The sequence below is a fragment of the Gasterosteus aculeatus genome, chromosome 11 (genome assembly GCF_964276395.1).
Source record: "Gasterosteus aculeatus chromosome 11, fGasAcu3.hap1.1, whole genome shotgun sequence".
In the NCBI taxonomy this organism is placed as follows: domain Eukaryota; kingdom Metazoa; phylum Chordata; class Actinopteri; order Perciformes; family Gasterosteidae; genus Gasterosteus; species Gasterosteus aculeatus.
Window position 1 is genome coordinate 9,967,962 of NC_135699.1, and position 18,190 is coordinate 9,986,151.

General features: G+C 45.3%; 4 protein-coding genes across 14 annotated transcripts; all 4 read right to left on the reverse strand.

Moving 5' to 3' along the window:
- Positions 1–45: 45 nt before the first annotated feature.
- Positions 46–8,482, reverse strand: hgs (hepatocyte growth factor-regulated tyrosine kinase substrate). 10 transcript variants are annotated; one of them, XM_040191255.2, is made up of 20 exons: positions 8,266–8,482; positions 6,919–7,003; positions 6,725–6,800; positions 6,488–6,580; positions 5,838–5,955; positions 5,288–5,340; positions 5,066–5,134; positions 4,814–4,938; positions 4,265–4,349; positions 3,943–4,041; positions 3,774–3,869; positions 3,576–3,614; positions 3,309–3,473; positions 2,984–3,194; positions 2,720–2,892; positions 2,498–2,638; positions 2,113–2,296; positions 1,848–1,984; positions 1,565–1,747; positions 46–1,452 (listed from the first exon to the last, which is right to left on the reverse strand). In XM_040191255.2, exons 1-20 carry the CDS (start codon positions 8,300–8,302, stop codon positions 1,315–1,317), a joined length of 2,307 nt encoding a protein of 768 aa, XP_040047189.2. In that variant the 5' UTR covers positions 8,303–8,482; the 3' UTR covers positions 46–1,314. The 10 variants fall into 10 exon arrangements, with proteins under 10 accessions (XP_040047189.2, XP_040047187.2, XP_077939805.1 ...); XM_040191253.2 differs by having other exon boundaries at positions 2,984–3,197; XM_078083679.1 differs by having other exon boundaries at positions 2,984–3,197; positions 4,259–4,349.
- A 1,536-nt stretch (positions 8,483–10,018) lies between these two features.
- Positions 10,019–10,932, reverse strand: cldnk (claudin k). Its single transcript, XM_078083684.1, has one exon. It carries the CDS (start codon positions 10,930–10,932, stop codon positions 10,285–10,287), a length of 648 nt encoding a protein of 215 aa, XP_077939810.1. The 3' UTR covers positions 10,019–10,284.
- btr02 (bloodthirsty-related gene family, member 2) lies at positions 10,019–15,835 on the reverse strand. 2 transcript variants are annotated; one of them, XM_040191266.2, is made up of 9 exons: positions 15,618–15,756; positions 15,354–15,429; positions 14,165–14,435; positions 14,001–14,078; positions 13,675–13,923; positions 13,443–13,590; positions 13,338–13,364; positions 11,989–13,249; positions 10,019–11,079 (listed from the first exon to the last, which is right to left on the reverse strand). In XM_040191266.2, exons 3-8 carry the CDS (start codon positions 14,432–14,434, stop codon positions 12,705–12,707), a joined length of 1,317 nt encoding a protein of 438 aa, XP_040047200.2. In that variant the 5' UTR covers position 14,435; positions 15,354–15,429; positions 15,618–15,756; the 3' UTR covers positions 10,019–11,079; positions 11,989–12,704. The 2 variants fall into 2 exon arrangements, with proteins under 2 accessions (XP_040047200.2, XP_040047199.2); XM_040191265.2 differs by lacking the exon at positions 15,354–15,429 and having other exon boundaries at positions 15,618–15,835.
- On the reverse strand, positions 15,820–17,888 carry LOC120827771 (GTPase IMAP family member 9). The gene is made up of 2 exons (XM_078083683.1): positions 17,764–17,888; positions 15,820–17,169 (listed from the first exon to the last, which is right to left on the reverse strand). The coding sequence occupies exons 1-2, from the start codon at positions 17,780–17,782 to the stop codon at positions 16,145–16,147; spliced, it is 1,044 nt and encodes a 347-aa protein (XP_077939809.1). The 5' UTR covers positions 17,783–17,888; the 3' UTR covers positions 15,820–16,144.
- Between the last annotated feature and the right edge of the window lie 302 nt (positions 17,889–18,190).

The following is an 18,190-nucleotide window of genomic DNA, read 5'->3' on the forward strand; positions in this document are numbered from 1 at the left end:
ACGAGTCTTTCTTTTCCAATCCTTAAAAATAAGTCAAAGCAGGTGGACAATAAGAACCAGATATTTATTTAAATATAATTTTAAAATTACTTTTAAAGTTAGACAGGTCAGTATGATGGAATAAAGAAGTTCACAGATGACAACTGAAGCGTTACAGAAATCACCGATTGGGTGCGTCATACAAACATGCGGCACATAATGTTCGCTCTGCAAGCATTTCCACATTTCTGGAGAATCATGTACATTTAGAAAAGAGCCCCCACCTTCATTCCCTACGTAGCCGTCCTCACAATCTCAACCCGGTGCAGACAGGACGAGGTGCCCGGAGGTCATTCGCGGTTAATTATTAGGTCAAAGTACAGGCTTCTTCTTGTGGTAGTACTATTATCAGCAACACAAATCAATTTTTATAAAGCGACGCAGGGCTGCTAGCTGGCAGGGCTGCTAACGGCTGTTTAATGGCCACTAGCTGTGTCATTTCAATTATTAAACATAAGAAATATTTTTTATTAAGGATTAAACAACCACCCGGCTAATTTGATAACACCCCTCGCACAATGTTCCAACCCTGAAAAAAGGCTTTTGTGATTCCAGAAACTACATATAGATACTTGTTAATCCAAGCGGTGCACAACGAATGACTGCCAAACCAAGACAACCCCAGTTTGTCTGCGCATGAGGAGGAAGGGAGTCTACAGCCGCGATGGCAAGCGGAACACATGGAGAATGGAGTTAGTTCCATTGTCTTGTTCTTACTCTCCCTAGACGTCACTTTTCATCCTCACATCCACAATCTGTCAGACAGCTTGTGAAGATGTCTCTCGATCACAGGTAGGATATGTTGCAACAATTAGCTTCCATCGCGGAAAGAAAATGAAACTTTAAACATGCAGATTTCGCTTTAGAAAAATATGAGACAAAGGATGGTTATGTTTTGTCTTTTTTTTGTCCTCAACTAGCATATTTCTTATCCATTTTTTTCTATAACCGACTATTTCTGACCTTAATTACTCTTTTAGTCAAGAAGTACTACATACATATCAGCTGGAAAGAAGGAGGAAGAGGATGAAAGGGTTATGGGGACCTCTCTTGCAGCTTCACCCTTCGTTCCCGTACTTCAGTGGGAGTGAGGCAAAGAGAGCGACTGTTCCGCAACATCATCACAATATTCTACATTGCCACAACATCACAGCAAGATGGAAGGAGGGAAGCATGTGTGTGTGTGTTTGTTTGATTCCAGAGGGCGGAAAGTGAGGGGAAAGACCAAAAGAGGAGCGAGGGTGTAGTGTGTCAGACTCTGCAGCTTGTAGGCTTTCAATCGAAGGAGATGAGCTGTGCCTCCACGCTGCCGGGAACAGCCTGAGGGACTTGCTGCTGCTGATGATGATGATGTTGCTGCTGCTGTTGTTGTTGTTGTTGCTGCTGCTGTTGCGGGCCACCAGAGGGAGCCACCTAGCAAAGAGAAAAGGTAAAAGTACACATAAAGCACATTAGCGAGGATTGAAATAACCTGAAGAGTGGAAATCGAGAATTAACATAGGAGCGAAAGTACAAAGCAGCTGACCTGCTGGTACATGGGCGGCTGGCCTGGTATGTACTGCTGCTGTGGGGGTATATTGGGGTCCTGTCCCGGCAATGCTGAAATCATGTTCTGCATGCTGTACGGCTGGTAGCCCATGTAAGCCATACCGTTGGTGGGGGCAGGCTGGGGCATCGGGGGCATACTCTGGGCCTGAGAGGCCACATTCTGCGCAGATCAAGGAAAAGAACAAGAACATTGGCGGGCTAATTATGCCCGACGAATTTGACGAGTTTTTAATCATAAAACGAAAATGAGTCAATCATACCTGGTAGCCCTGTGTGGGTGTGGGCTGATAGTTGGAGTAGGGTGGACTAGTTGTGGGCGGAGTCTGACCAGGAGGAGGAGCGGGCTGCCCGTTAGTGCCTGCAGCCTGGTACATGTATGCGTTTACCATGTTGGGATCTGGAGGAAGGGAGGACCCTCAGTTACACACAGCAGCACACCGAACCCACTGAGAGATTGTTTCCTGACTAAATGTGATTCAACATGGTAGATCATCATAGTTGTGAAGCCATGAAAAGTCTTTTCACCTGGAGCAGCAGCGGGCATGGCCTGGTACTGGGGTGGCGCAGTCTGCCCAGGCTGGTTCATATACATGTTGTGCATAGGCGAACCCTCCACAGAACCAGCCGGGCTGAAGGTACCCGGGTAGCTGGGTGGAGCACCAGGCTGGTACACCACCCCCCCAGCCACATTGGGGGGCAAAGACTGCATCTGCGTAACAGCACATACATCAAATCAGACCTTTTATCCCAAAGCGTTATGGAGAGGTAAATATTGTGTATTTATATTTTATCTAAATGTCCAAGCCGATTAAATCATTGGATTGGAATTGCAAAAAGCCCAGCTGATGGTAGAGTGCAGGGATTGTCTATCATGCAACATGAATCAACCTGCTCATACACATGCATGTACCTGAGCGTAGGGCAGAGAGAACGCAGGCATCTGGGCTCTCATCTGGATCGTGTGCTTCTGCTGCTCCAGACGCATCTGCCTCTCCTTCTCCTGCTCCTGGAGACGCTGGATGGCCAACTGCCTCTGCATCTCCAGGTACTCCTTCAGCCCAAAGACAAACAATGAATAGTGTGTCGAGAGATGCATTTACCCCTTCCCCGGGGGAGAGCCTCATCTAGTTACCTGTTTCTTCTGCCGCATGATCTCCAGTTTCTGCGCCAGCTGGATGTGCCTCTGTCGCTCAGCTTCCTCCGTGGCGCGACGCAGCTTTTCCCTGTGTTCGTCCCGAAGTGCGTTGAGGGCCGCCCGAGCGTCGCGCACCTGAGCCAGCTTGTCCTGCAGCCCCTCATAGTACACTGCGGACGGCATTCGCATGGACGCAGTAGTTCAGGGACCGGACAGTCGGATACGCGTGCACACGCAGACACAAACACGGCTAACACTCACGTCGCTTCTCGTCCAGCTGGTTGAGGATGTCCAACAGCTGCGGGTGCATGTTGTTGATGGACTGGAAGAGCGATAGCACGGCGCTGTCGTTGGTGATGCTGCGGCCGCGCATGTGGTTGCTCTTCATGCGGTTGAGGAAGGTAGTGACAGAGTTCTGCAGCGCCTTCAGGAATTGCTCGTGGTTCTCCTCCGACTCGCCGTTCTGGTACGGCTGCTGAAGGTCAGCAGCGAGACGAGCAGGGAAACGAAGCGCGGGAGGTCATTTGTGGTTTGGGCATTCGGCAGGACACAAAATACATCTTCTCGTCATGGACTATCAACATACCTCCACTATGCTGACCGGCTGGACGGGTACATGACTTTCTACGGGCAGACTGATCGGTGGAGGCGGCTCAGCCAATGGCACAGGGGCCGGCGCTGAGGGGGTGGGACTCTTGCGAGCCTCTTCCTGCTTCTTCTCCCAGTAGGTTCTATTCAGGTAGCGTGCCAGCTAGAACAATAGAATTACCATCAGTACTTGGGCTATGCGTAAACTCCCACTGGTCTGTTATAATGCAGGTATTGAAGAGGAGGAAGAGGAAACGACATGTACCTCAGGGTCGACATCTTCAGCTGACGGAGCAGAGGAGTTCTGAAGAGAGGAAATAGTTCACACTGGTCAGTGACAAAACACATTTTCGTAATTTCATCAACCAGGAGATGGATTGTTGTAAATAACACAAAAAAAATGTTTTGTAGAGTAAATCATTTGTTAGGCCAGAGAGAAAGGCAGTTTGGGAAGAGGACTCACCACAGGAGGGGTGTAAAGCGTGCTGACTGGTGGAGCCGAGGAGGTCACTGGAGTGGGATCAGCCTTGGGATACATTGAGTAGGAGTTCTTATGCCGCTGTAGGAATACACATGCATGCATCACTGCTTCTTTAGACTAAAAATACAAGAGATTCAGCTGTGCAACCCACCATGCGCTCCTTCTCCTCGGCCTCGCTTTGGGAAAGGGCAATGGCCAGCTGCAGCTCCTCTTCCTCCTGCAGGGCTGCCTCATCTCTCTTGGGAGGCATCTAGTGAGAGAGCAGAGCAATGGTAGGACCCAGAAACAGCCAACAAACCACAATAGTGCAAGAATTAAATAAATATTCCCATACAGATTACGTGATGCCAGGGAGATCTGTTGTCCTATGCGGGGGGTGAGTCCTTTAACATGGACTTCCTTCCTCAACAAAATGCACCTTCAACTATCACCAGTTAAACAATCCCCTGAGGCATCTCATTTTTTACTTCTACCTGGGACTGTTGTGAAAGCGGGCTGGTCAGGTACTCGGGAGGCAGCTCGGCGGGGCCCGGGGTGGGGGCTTTCCCCTCGGCTTTCCTAAGGGGGGGAGAGAGGGAGGGGTGGCTGGTAAAGAAAAGAGATCACAAAAAAAATAAAGTGTATTAGAGGAGAGCATCAATCCCATCAACACAAAATGATCAGCAGCTCAGCGTTTGTGTTGATATAGAGCCATTTATATTCCAATGGTCATATTTTGCAGAACTTCTGAAAGAGGGTATAAACATGCACCATTGAGACTGTTATATAGGGATCTTAAATTAAACTGTAATAGAGTAGAATTTCCAAATTAAACTCAACACATAGACCTGGGTGCCCACGTAGGATTTACTCTTTTAAAATATTCTTCCCTAAACTAAGACGCTATCAAGGCAAACGGTGATCAGGAGCAAATTATAATCCAAATACAACGCATACTATGTGTACACAATAAACAGTGCCAGAGTCTTACTGCTCGGCACTACCACCCGTACTTCAGACTCTTCAGACATCCGGCCACTCACTTGTTAAGCAGCTCAAAGCAGGGCTCGCATACGCGCACTTCCTTCTCAATGCCAAACTTCGGAATGGTGGAGTACTTCGACGAACACTTGCCACAGAAGATCTGTCCGCAGGCTCGACAATGGTGCTGGAGGAGCAGAGAACACAAATCGAGGTCGGCTTCCTTACGTGAGCCTCAGACATTGTGCTGCTTTGGAGGAGAAAAAAAAACATAAAATCTGCCGGCGTCCCAGTTCCAGGAAAGCCCCGCCTACCTTTCTTGTCATGACTCCAAACTGGACTCTGCACCGGTGGCACTCCTCAGCATCGACCCAATCAGGGGCCTGCAACCGAAGCAGACGGATGTTACGTATCAATGCAGGTGTGTAAAATCACCCTTTTCTCTAAATAGCCCCGGTGCCAATGACCAGCACCAATTCCACTGACAGATATTGCTGATGCTACGTCAGCGAAAGAGGAAAATCAAAATGTCTCACTCTCTCGGCTGCAAACATGGCATCGCTCTCCTTGAACTCGGGGAACTCATGACCTGCGAGCAAAGAGAATGAGAACCGTTTAACATAAAAGGATGATACTATGGGCACGTTACAAGGACTTAATGAAGGAAAAATGTAATGGCCAAGCCTCATTTATTACACGTGCAACATAAGTAACAATATACAGTTTCTGACAATAATTGTTGTGTAATGCAATGTATCACATTGTGGAATATTGCTTGAGTTTTTAGTTCTGTATTAAGCCATGTTTGTACATGACGAATGTCACCCGAGGACGTAATGACATTTAGTAATTCACTGACATTAACTCCACAGCGTTATATCAAACCTACGCATAACATTTTCTGATATCGAAAACATGTAGTCTTTATGATATTTATATAGAAATGTTTAAATATTATTCCAATTGTTGTTTATATAGCTCACACAAAGACCTCTTGTTGTGCAGGGATGAGCCTCATGGATTTGCATTGCTGGAATTGTAAGCAGATACAAAGCCAAATTTAAAATGCAGCGCGTGTCCACCCACCTTCCACTTTCATGATCTGATACGTGTCTTGGACCACCTTGTATTTGGGTTCGTTGCGGAAGGCGTGAGCCCAGGCCTGGATCAGGTACAGGATTTTGTTTCGGACATTTGGTTCCGTCTGTTGCAAAAGAACCACACAGTGAAGCACAAAGACTTGACGGTCCCTCTTGTGTTTGTAAAGAGTTATATATAGTTTTATAAAATAACATTTGGTAAAAGTGAGCTTCTCCAGCACACACTGAATCAAACAACATTGTGATTCGTTACAAAAGCAGAGGTGGGAAGTCCCTTGTTCTTGTCTGAACAGAACCTCTTGTCACAAGGCAGTGACATCATCAGGAAGTGGAAACCACTATGGGCTGCAGGAGCTCACGTCACATGACGCAGCAAAGATCTAATTAACTATTGCTTGCTCACACAATTACGCAGCCAGTTGCCTGGCGTGTGGAAAGGCTTCCAGCCAAAATATATTTGGACAAAACACCCCGTCCGTGCAACAAAACCCAGTAGCCAAACCTCCCACTGCTTGTTTACATAATATATCACTGCACAGATATTACATCAGGGGAAAGGAAATAGAAGTTAAAAGTATATTTAAAACTAATTACACATATGCAATATAATAAAGAAATAAACACAGTAAGGGTGACCTTGAGTAAATCCTTCAGTTCCTCCATGGTTTGCTTACTCGCCACCTCATCGTGGACAGTCTGGCCACAGTTCTTCACCACCGACTCCAGGACCTGAAGGACAAGGTGTCATAACCACTCAGTACACAAACTACACACACACACATTTCAGCACGGCAGCTTTCTTCGAAATGCAGCGAATCACATCCGACAAAAGAGCACAGCAACTCTCAACAATTTCCACTGCACACTCCTCACCTCAAGAGCATAGAGGGCCACGTGGGGATTTTTGTCATTCAGCTTCTTCTTAATGGCCCCGATAGCATACTTAGCTCTGCAATGACAAACACAAGTAATGCTCAGTAGCAACTCAAGACAATAAACCCCCCCCCCCCAGTTCACTGCTGATGTTGTGATGAGCGTGAGGAGGGGAAACGGGCGGAATCACTCACTGTGCGTCTCCTTGTCGAATGAGATCACAGATCTGCAAGATGGATTCCCAATCGGTCTCCAGCAGCAGCTGACTGGTGGCTTTGTCTGCAATTAGCAGAGATGGTTAAGTCTTTATAACACATGTATTATCATTAGTCTTATTATAAATATTGTCATCATTGTGATATTGTATTATAAGGTTGTTTCACGGAAAATGTGTTTGTTGAAATCTCTGTCTATTTATTATTAACGTCCATATCTACACGCTTAGGTACACAATGTGAGTCACGAGTCCATATACAACAGAGCTGGACTAAATAAGGTATAATATCCATGTTTGTAAAGAGGTGATCATATAAACATAAATGTACTGAAAGGTTTTTCAGGCTTCTTTTACTTTAACGCTATGGTACAGTAATGTTTTCTAACGACAAATTAACTCCATCTAATGTCTTTATACGAGAGAAAATTATATGAGAAAAGATATTGTCCGTTTTTCTTAATTGTAATTTTCTATAAATGTTGTCTTTGTTTACATATACCTTACAATTAACACGCTACATGTTGGGATATTTGATTTTCACAAAGAATGGCAGGGGCCTGAGATTTTTTGACATTTGTTTTTTGGTATTAGTTCTACCAATTAGATATTGGGGGGAGAAAAAGTCGATCGAGTTCTTACATGGTGGATCTTTATAAATACCTGTGTTTCAAATGAACACTAATCATTTTTACGGTGGCCGAGCCACTCATCGATAACAAGGGAAACCAAAAAGGAAGGTGTGTTGAATTGTGTCTGCTAGTTCATACTGTAACATCAAAGTTGTGACTGTCAATTTCCCGCATGCATGACAAACGTTATTTTTCCCGGCTGAGGTTAGCGAATGCTAAGCTAATTAGCCCGCTTGCGTTACCTATGACACCTTTATTAAGTCATCGTTAGGTTGTCTCACACGTCGTTTTCTCAAACAGTCGAGTAAAAAAATCGTTATTACTAAATCACCAGCTGACGTCAACACAGTATCGTACGTGTGCGAATGGACATAAAAGGAAACAATCAGCCTGCTTTGGCTTGGGCCAATAGCACGGGACACCACACCGGCGAGGTAACGTGGCTTAGATAAGACCGTGAGGACGGACAATGAAAAAAAAAATACGAGTGTAATGCTTTTTTAATCGGGCAGCTGAATGTAAGTGAGCCTATCTGGGCCTCCAAACAATAGCAGCCAGAATGTTAGCAGGCTAAAACTAGCTGGCCCGGGAGCCACAGCCCCAGTGTCTGTCAAAACAACACGCCGGAAAACACCGCACTTTGAGTATCGGCCGGCTGATAAACTACAGACTTGACGAAGGCGCTCGCAACTTACCCAGGAGCCGCTCAAATGTACCTCCACCTTTCCCCATCTTAGATTAAAAGTGTCAGAGCGGCTGTCGAGGCGTCTTGTTTTAGTCAACGGGGTCCCGGATACGGTCGCCGCTGAGGCTAGCCTGTTAGCTCCTCCGTTAGCCACGTAGCACAGCTGTACGGCGCTTCCGGCTCTCCACTTCCGCCCCAGAGACCACAACGTGGAGCTTTTTCCCCCTCTAGCGACGGCCAGCTGCAAAGCCGCCAGGCGGTTAACCACGAGTTAAGTGTTTTTGTTATGTAATTACACAGCTATAAAAATAATAGGCAGGGCCAAGGACACCGAAGCAGGATAGATAAAGGTAAAGATTGAACATGACTGTTATCGTTATAATAATAACGTTATAATACGTTCTACTTTGCAGTAGAAGAATACAGTTGTTAAGAAGGGTATTATTACTTTATTTTAGTAGTAAGTTAGTAAATATAGCAATTACATATAAAAAAACAGATTTTAAATCTGTGCTCACATTTAATATGATGAATGGTTGAAGAGAAAATGAATCTATCCAACATTATATTAAGTAGACTTTGAAAATTGACAGTAACCTCTGAAAATCTTGTTTTTCTTGACCTCCGGGGATGCAGTGATGCATGGGTTTACACCAGCCCCCTGCCCCGTCACCGATGGGAATGATTACAGGTGCATAAAGCGCACTCATCGCTGTCCTTACCTCATCAGTGTTCCTCGGGGTGAAACATACTTCAACTTTCAACAATAGAGGCCAGCCAGGCACTGCTTTCTTGCCAGATGTTTAAGATTCTCCTTAATACGCTGTGTTTTACAAACATAGTGCCCTTGTCTTACGCTACGTTTTCCATGTCGTAGTGTTAAATAGCACAGTCGGCCGTACTGTATTCACAGCATTATTCTCCCAGCATTGGTTTAGGCCTTCTTAGGTCATGTATGAGTCACTACCTGGCACTTGGAACACTGGTGCCCATTGTTTATGTGGTGCTGTAATGCTCTATAAAGTGGCATTGTGTTGCTCTCTCCTCTTCTGATAAGGACGGTTTACAGCAAAAATAAAGCCAACACCAGGGTGAACCTTCTATGGCGTTAATCTAGTTTAAAAGCATGTAGCCGAGAAAAGGACATTTAGAATCTGCATGCATAGAGTCAGCAGGTACATTAGCCAAAGTGCAATGGTCTGTAATAGTTTTAAATCACTTCAATTGGTTTTGAAACTCGCTGAAGATGATCATGTACTTCAATAGACACACACAAGTTACATACCAGCACATCCTGTATTGATCTGTTTGTTTGTCAAAATTGTATACATTTGTAAATCCAAGAATGTTGATGGGGCGGCTTCCATTGTGATTTCACAAGGAGGTACTTTAAGATACTTTATGTTAAGGTGCTCTGGTTTGCTGTACTTGTCAATAACTGATGGAATCCCAGGATTTTGATGTCATGAAAGGGAGAAGAGGGTTTTGTTTTTTTGTCCCTGGTACAAGGAACAGGAGAGGGAAGATAGAAAATGGAGGACCACGCACACACGCACACCGACACACACACTTCTCAACAATATGGCACCACTAGCATCTGTACACACAGACCCATTGTTCTATTGTTCTACCCCACTCCGTAACCACATAGTAGCGTTTTCCATAAAGGAGCAAAACAAAGATATCTTTTTTTATTAAAACTACTACAATACTTCTTTTAATCACACATAGTTGTGAAGTTTAAAAAATGTGAACACACACCATTTTCCTCAGTAGAGAATTTTGAGAACCAAAACCTTTATTGTGTTTAACACCGACAGACGGATAACAAGGTTATTGAAGAATATCAGGTATGAAATAATAAAATAAGTTCATTTTTTGCTAAACAGCCTCTCAGAGAAAAAAATGAACTGGAATAACATTAAATATAAAATAATTACAGGGAGCAAGATGGAGAGGAGAGGAATCGGGTCTGTCTTCATCTGGGATACGTTTGTGGGACTGGAAGGCATTTGGACATTTTGGAAACTTAAACATAACCTTTGACTTGTGAGGCGGGTGCCCTGCGAGGACTACTTTCTCCACTGCTGAAGGTGGGAGAGCCCGGCATGCCCGGGGGACTTGACCCCGCATAGAGCAGAGATCCACCAATGAGGAGCAAGGCGGATGCACCCCAGCCAATGTAAAGGGCAGGGCCGAGCTCGCGCTTGTGTGGAGCCGCCACATGTGGATCGTAGAAATCCCTGATGATGGAGTGGGCAGTCCAGCAGACGGGTACGAGGTACAGGAAGCCCGCGATGGCAAAAAGGCCGCCGGAAATGCGAGCAACGCGGGCCTTGACGCTGTTTACACCGATGCACTTAGTGCACTTGACTCCCAGGACCCCCAGAGCTAGGGCCAGGCCACACATCAGGATGGAGAACACGGTGAGGCCTCGGGCCGCCTGCATGTCACTGGGCAGAGCCAGCAAGCTGTCGTACACCTTACACTGGATTTGACCCGTGCTCTGCACAATGCAATTCATCCAAAGGCCTTCCCAAATGATCTGAGCCGTCACTATGTTGTTACCGATGAAGGCAGTGACCCGCCACAGGGGCATGGCACAGACTACCGCTCCGCCCACCCACCCCACAAGGGACATGATTAGGCCCAGCAGCTGCATGCCCGTGGTCGCCATGACGAAAGTTGAGTTGTTTCAATCAGATGGATTTGTCTTTCTTAGTGTCCCGCAAAGAGATGTGAAAGTCTAGAGTACTGCAGGTTCCTCAGTCCTCAGGTGATGATGGTGTTTACTTTCAGCTTGGGTCAGACGAGGAAAGGTATCCTGAAATTCAGTAAATAACAAAAATAATTGGAATCAGTTTTGCTAATCCATGAGACGAGTAGTGCGACCAAACTCACAGAAAAATGCTTCTAACGTCTTTTCACTTAAACCGCGAGCAGTACATTAGTACAATACGAAAAGACTAGCATCAAATATTATTATTTATCATGAATATTTGGAAACAGGCTGGGAGCCCCATGTTTAGTGGATTCCAGTGAGAAGCACAGAGAATAGTCGTCTTTGACACAGCTGTGGGTGTCGAGCTACGCCTTGCGTGGTGAGTGGATAATCTCAGAAAAACATGAGGAGACAGAACACAAGCATCTTTCATGAAGGCTTGTAGAGTGGGCCAAGGGGGACCTATGTCATCTGTTTATCTCGACTTCAGTCGGCACATTTCACCAATTCTGTGAATCAAACCCTTCCCTGCGCATCACACTGGCTTCAGGACACGGGTGGATAGGAAAGCGTCCAAAAGATAAGCCGTCCCTTTGGCTCCTTCATAGATAAAGATGTATCCAAAAGATCCCAATAGGGATGTTTTTTTAAAACCATTTGATATGAATAAAATGCAACCATCTGTTCTGTAAGTGGTCAGATAACGATGGTTCAAATTGATCCTTGAAACCATACCTATTTTGCACAAATGTAGGAATTCCCTCAAAGGTCCACAACAACCCCATTTTAATAACCTGTGTTTTACCTTTGATACAATCTTTGATTAGAATACTTTTCAGGGATTTCTTGCATACGAAGCACGACTGATCCCACCTGCATCTAAAGTACGTGTTACTGTATCAAACTGTGACACAGCTGAACACATAATACAACAGCTACAAGCAGTCTTTATATTTCATCAAACTCCTCACATTTCATTTTGACACTTGGTTGAAACTTTCAGACAGTTACCTGAAAGGCGGTTTACTGGACTCTGCTGCTCTTGGCTCCGCGGTCCAGCGTTGCTGCTCCTTTGCTGGCGTTGGATCAGTTGCGACTGGACGACCGACGGCCCCGAGGATCCACTTCAGTGCGCCGGCAGGGCTGGAGAAAAGCTGAGGCTGCGTGTCAGAGGTCAGGTGAACTGAAGAAGAGTCGGGTCGATCGGCATGCGACACCCAGCACACTGGACTGGAGACGGGGCTGCCCTTCCGAGATGCCAGCGCGAGTCTGTGTGGCGGTGGGCAGAAGCAAGCGCTTGTGTGGACGACCGTGTCAGTGTGTGAATGAGTGAATGTGTTTGAGTGTGTCTCCCAGTGCCTGGCGTACGAGCACAATGCCTCGCTGTTTTCGCTTTGCCCTCCTTCCCTGCTCCTCGTCGGCCTCTGTCCTAAACCCCGCAGCCCCTCACGTCCATCCAACCCTGAGACCCATGTTCTCTTCTTTTTGACTCACTCGTTCGTTTATGAGGGTCTTCCCTTTCAATCTGTTTATGCCTTTCATCGAAGTTCTTCAAGTGTAGGGGAGTCAGTCCTCATCCGACCTCTTGTTTGCTGTTCTGGCAGCTTTTCACACGGATTTGCAATTAAATAGATACATCTGACACACATTAGTGATACTGAAAAGATATCGACAACAACTTTATTCATACCTGATGCTTATAAATATCAAAATAACAACATGAATGCTTAGATGCTGCAGAAAGTAGAAGAGATGATTAGGGGAACATAGTTTTTGCCGCCATGTAGGCGACCTGGACTGAAAAATGGATGAAGCCGGTCAGTGAAGGTATCTGCGAAGGTGTGAATGTGTACTCCAGATTCCGCGCAGTAGAAGGACACGCGGCCCTCGACGTAGTCCAGAAACACGCCCACCTTCCTGGGCCTCTGCTCCACAGCCAGCGGCGTGACAGGGGAGGTGTTGGCAACGAACTGGCCTCCAGCCTTCAGGCTTAAAGTCCAGAAACCGTTTGCAGGGCAGACAGAGAACTTCCCCTTTCGGTTTATGGACTGTCTGGCAACACCCAGATTCCACTCGATCTTCTCCCCGACCTCCACCTCCCAGTAGCACCTGCCGCCGTCGAAGCTCTCCTTGGCCAGCACGTTTGCGACGCGGTTGAACCGCTTGGGGTGATCTGGCACCTCGTGGAGCTTGTCCGTATGTCTCACCTGTTTTTTGTCCTCTGAGACGGAGAGGAAGGGATGGGCTGTCTTGGCGCTCAGATTGACATCAACTAAGAAAGAGGGAGGAGAAAACGACAAGAATGGGTGAAATCATCCTTTTTTTTAATGTGTGCACAGTCCCTTGTTTTTAAGACTTACCGGCGAATTTCTCTATTCTCTTGAGTTCTGTCAAAGAATAAACAGATTTATTGAAGAATGCTCACTCAATGATTCAATACACAAGATGAACGCTGGATTACGCACCAGATTTGGAGAGTCTGTTGACTTCTACCTTTATCTTCTCCATTATGTCCTCTAGTGCTCGTCTGGTGACCCCAATACAAGGGTCAGTTTCTATGGCAACCTTGGACCAATCCTTCATGTCAGAGGGGCATGTGGTGGGAACAATGTTCTGCGTGACATGAACAAAGTTCTTCACAGATTGAAATCACCCTCCAATACCATTGCATCATCTAAAAGAGGTGAGGGTTATTACCACGGGAACTTGGTTTGTCTCATCATCTGGATCACTTTTTACAGGAATATGGGGGTCGGGTTCGGTGCTCTCCTTCCTCAGTTCCTGGATCTCCTTTTCGATCTCCTTCACCAACCTTTCCACTCTCTTCTCCTCCTCTCGCTTTCTCTCCTCAATTGCGTCAACCACAGCTTTGTGATTCTTCTCCATAGCTTGCACCAGGGTAGAGAAGACTTTCTGGCTCTCTCGGACCTCTCTGAGGTAGGAGTTCTGATGGAACGTCATCATGCATCAACATTCAACCAAGCATATTATTGTTAAACAGAAAATGTAATGACGCAACGCACCTGTTGTAGCTCCAGAGCAGATTTTATCCGCACTACCTTCTGCTGCCTCTCCTGAATCATTTGCTCAACATCTATAACCTGTAACAGCGAAATAAACATATAAACTAGATGCGTTCATTACCGCAGCATTACGATTGATTCATTGACAAACGCAAGTGAAGTACCAGTTCCTCCTCGGGTGGATTCTGGGGTCGAGTTTTCCTGTAGTTATCTGAGACTTCGGCCAGAACGCGGTTGACACTGAGGTCGGGCCTCTCGCTGAACAGTCTCCGGCAGCGGGGGCAGTATTTGGACTGGTGTCGTGACCAGTGGAGACTGAGACAGGACAAGCAGAAGCTGTGTCCACATGGTATGGTCACCGGGCTGGTAAAGATGCCTCGACAAAGGGAGCACAGGAAGTGCTTCTCGGGGAGGAGGCTAATCGTGGAGGCCATACTGTGAAAGTGACAATTTTCAGCACAGTACAAGGGAGCTTTTTAAACTTTTTGACTTTTTCCATTTGATGAATGAGTTTGCACTTGAGTGAATGTTGTGTAAATAATGGGAGTCACTTAAACAACTAAAGTGGATTCACATTTCCTAAGAAATGTTATAGTGTTGTAAAAAAAGAGCATGAATATTACAGGTTCTTAATGGAAATTGATTATTTGTACACATTTATTATATGGAATGGAATGAGATCATTTCATGTAAGGAACAGCACATAAAATGACTACCGTATGTTTGTACGTATGTTATATAAAGTAAAATTACAAAGCACTGTCAGCAGTACTTTGTGTAGTAGTTATATGTATACATTTGACCGTTACCTAAATCTTGTTTGGATTACTACGACACCAAATAGTCCTCATTATATAATAATTGATAATACATCAGTGTATAAGTAGCATTTTCTTTTGGAAATTGAGCTATTTTAAAGTACTTCTATACAGAAGATGTCTGCATAGTTTTTAGGTTAAAAGCCCCAAAACCTTGGAAACCTCTGACTAATCCTTCACTTTGGAATGTTTTTTTTTTTTAGAACAATTCCCATTCATTTCTGTTAAGTATAGTAATGTACTTTCTGCCACAGGATTTGAGAACATATTGTCCCAAAGCTATCGCAAAGCTTCACACTGTAAATCTTCCGTTTCACAGATACAAAGGCAGGTCATGGTCGTGAGTGGAATGGCACTCCTCTCATCTTACGTAATGGTAAGTGAAGCACAGAGTTCGGGCCTAAAAATCTACTGAAGTAACATACGTTCCAGTGCTAAAAGCCCCTGGCGGTCTGATTCTTTTCTATTCTTATCGTCGTCGTCTCAGACGTTTCAGTTCAAAGGTATTTCCTTGTGATCGAGGTGACATACTCACAGAGAACGGGCGCAGTTAAAATATTTGATGTAAGGTATGTGGAAGAACCGGATGCACGAGGGATTTCACCAGGGAGCTACACCACAAATCAAGACAAAGCAAGAACTATTGAAACGTTTCTTTTTGTCCGGTCTTTAATTTAAAAAAAAAACCTTGGAATGAGCAGTTCATAAACGATTCAAGGTCTGAATTGATTGACAGAAGAATTAGTTTTACAAAAGTAAAACTAAGCTCAAAATATTAATGAGCAAAGCGTGGTCTTACCTCTCCAGGTTAGTCTCGTCCAAATAACTCCGCGGTCATTCTATGCTTTCTACTCACAGTTTCAAGTACGTAGACGCTGTGAATGATTTACACTGAACAGGTGCGCTAAGGTGTGTGTGTGTGTGTGTGTGCGTTTGTGTATCGTGGGCAGTGCTTTAGACAACCCGACTCTCAGACTCCACCCTTAATGTTATCTGAGCTACTCGTCAAATAACTCACAGCGAGACACCAGGAAGTGCGGTTGACAAAGAACAAACTCTCACATGACGTGTCGCAAACCACAACTTCATTTATTCAACTTACACATGTATGCATCCAAATGGTGATGAGATTTAGTGGCGACCTTAGTGGCAAATTGATGGTCAAGTTTCACTCTCGACCTAAAGGGAGGCATCAATTTCCACATAGTCTGGGATTAAATCAGCGTGAAAGCTTTTTAAATTACAGTTAGATTACAAACAACCCTTGATATTACTTTTTTCTTTTCCGTTTATTACGGGGAAAAAAACATAGTCGGTACCACACTGTCATGGACGAGGAGCGGCAAAGAAGCGATTGATGAAGATTGAGTTAAAGTTGAGTCTGGCAGGAGGGGCCACTCGGTCCTCCATATGCTCTATGGCCACCTGGGCTGTTCCTCCTGCTGATCCACCTACTGCCCCGCCTATGATCCCGTAAAGAACCATCCCCCCCGGCCCCTCAATGGAGCCGAACAGTGCCCCCATGACAGCGCCCACAACAAAGCCCGTGCCCACCCCTCTTGCCAGGGAGGTCCTGAGCCACCCGTTGTCCATCTCTGCCTTGGCTCGGATCTCGGTGCCGACGTTGGCGGTGTACGCGTCCTTCTGTTGATACAAATCCTCCGCTATGTATTTTTTCTCCATCTCGGTCCACACCTTCTCTATCTCGCCCGTCCTTTGCTTCTGGAGCCTCTTCACCTCCTTTTTCACACTGACCTCTGCCTTCTGGAAGGTTCTGCTGGAGAAGCAGACCCCTCCTAAGGAGGCCACCATCCTCTCTATCTTCTGCAGCAGCTCTCTGTTCCGGCTTTGATCTCTCCAGTTCTTGCTGAAAACATGGAAGCGTCCGCCGTACTGCTCAATCAGTTCTCTCAGGGGCCAGTCAGACTTCTGCACCCGTTCTTCCAGGGCGGCCCCCTCAAGGTTTCCCTCGTAGGCCAGGAGCACCATGCAGTACCTCAGGCAGTGTCTTCCAAAGCGTTTCTTCATTAGTTTGGTGGTTCTCATTTCATTCAGGGAGATTTTCTCCATATCAAAGGTGACAAGAAAGGCGTGCGGACCAGGTATACACAAGCACTTTGACCTCCTCAACTCCATTTTCCTCTTGACTTGAGATATATCCTTTTCGTAGATGTTTGGTCCATTGACCACAGCCACCCGTCTTCCGGCGAGCTCTCCGGTATTCTTCCTGCTGCCAGAAATGCTGGTGACATTCTTAGCAAACTCTTTCCTCCCAAGTATGTAATTTGTTAGTAGGAACTGAGAAGCACCAGTGCTGCCGACCACCAGAAGCCTTAATTCTGTAGGAGAACCTGTGAGAAAGTGAAGTTCAATTTGAGAACAACAACACCAGATACATGTAAGAAATGTTATGCATTTGCTCATCATTTTTGTGTTTCATTCTCTTGCCATTGTATCTTGGGGCTGTGCTATGAGCTAAATCCTTACTGTTGGCATGGCAATATGCTCACAATGTCAATGTGAGTTTAGCATGATAACCTCGCCCAGTCGACATGTCGGCACGACAGACAGGAAAACGATCATTTTTGCCTAATGAAGTAAGGATTGAGTAATTAAAGTTCATCGTGAGGGGGCCATGAATGCTCAACAAAATTGCCTGGCAAACATTTCCCTCAAAAACACAAATATCAACTTTACACAGAAGCTAGAACAAAAGATATAGGATCATCAAAGTCATCAGTAGTCATGGTCTGAGTTACACAAATTTCATAGGAATCTTTTTATTTATTTATTTTTTTGCGATGTTTCAGTCTGGACCGAAGGGTTTGTGGACCAACAAAGCGATAGAGCTAAAAACGCTTGGCCTCTCAGTTGATGACAGCTGATGAATGGCATGCAAATTGGAATGACCCCACCTTCTGGATGTGTTAAATCAGGGTTCTTACCTTTCTTCCTCTTATCCATTAGGCAGATATACAGCACAGATTCACTCTGATTTGGATTATTGCAGCTCTCTGGACTGAGCTAAGGGTTGCACAACACATCAATCCCTCTCTCTCTATCTCTGTCTGTTGATTAGGTCATTGGTAACAGATTTACTGTTAAGTGGAAAATTACCTCAGGGTTGGATACTGGCAGCGAGGGCATTCACAATTATTGACAATTTTTTAATTAATCAACTTTTTGGATTAGGTACTTGATAAACTACAGTGTTTACTGTAATAATGTTGCAGTTACTTATTTGGTAAACCTGAATTTGGAGGATGGGATTTCTGCATTACATATAGCTAGTTATATAAGGGATTAACCATCATTTTCATCCAAAGGTGCTGATCGGACTGTAAGTACATGAAGATGACAATAACAGACTCT

Bases quoted from the DNA above. Each gene is read 5' to 3' on its own strand.
- cldnk (XM_078083684.1), bottom strand. From the start codon at position 10,932: ATGGCGACCACGGGCATGCAGCTGCTGGGCCTAATCATGTCCCTTGTG.
- hgs (XM_040191248.2), bottom strand. From the start codon at position 8,302: ATGGGGAAAGGTGGAGGTACATTTGAGCGGCTCCTGG. The intron at 5,956-6,487 runs GTCACCCTTACT...CTTTTGCAACAG, and splicing joins AACTGAAGGATTTACTCAAG to ACGGAACCAAATGTCCGAAA. The intron at 4,939-5,065 runs GTAGGCGGGGCT...CTGCTCCTCCAG, and splicing joins TTGGAGTCATGACAAGAAAG to CACCATTGTCGAGCCTGCGG.
- btr02 (XM_040191265.2), bottom strand. From the start codon at position 14,434: ATGGCCTCCACGATTAGCCTCCTCCCCGAGAAGCACTTCCTGTGCTCC. The intron at 13,924-14,000 runs GTGCGTTGCGTC...ACGTTCCATCAG, and splicing joins CTGCTCTGGAGCTACAACAG to AACTCCTACCTCAGAGAGGT. The intron at 13,365-13,442 runs GTGCGTAATCCA...ATTCTTTGACAG, and splicing joins CAACAGACTCTCCAAATCTG to AACTCAAGAGAATAGAGAAA.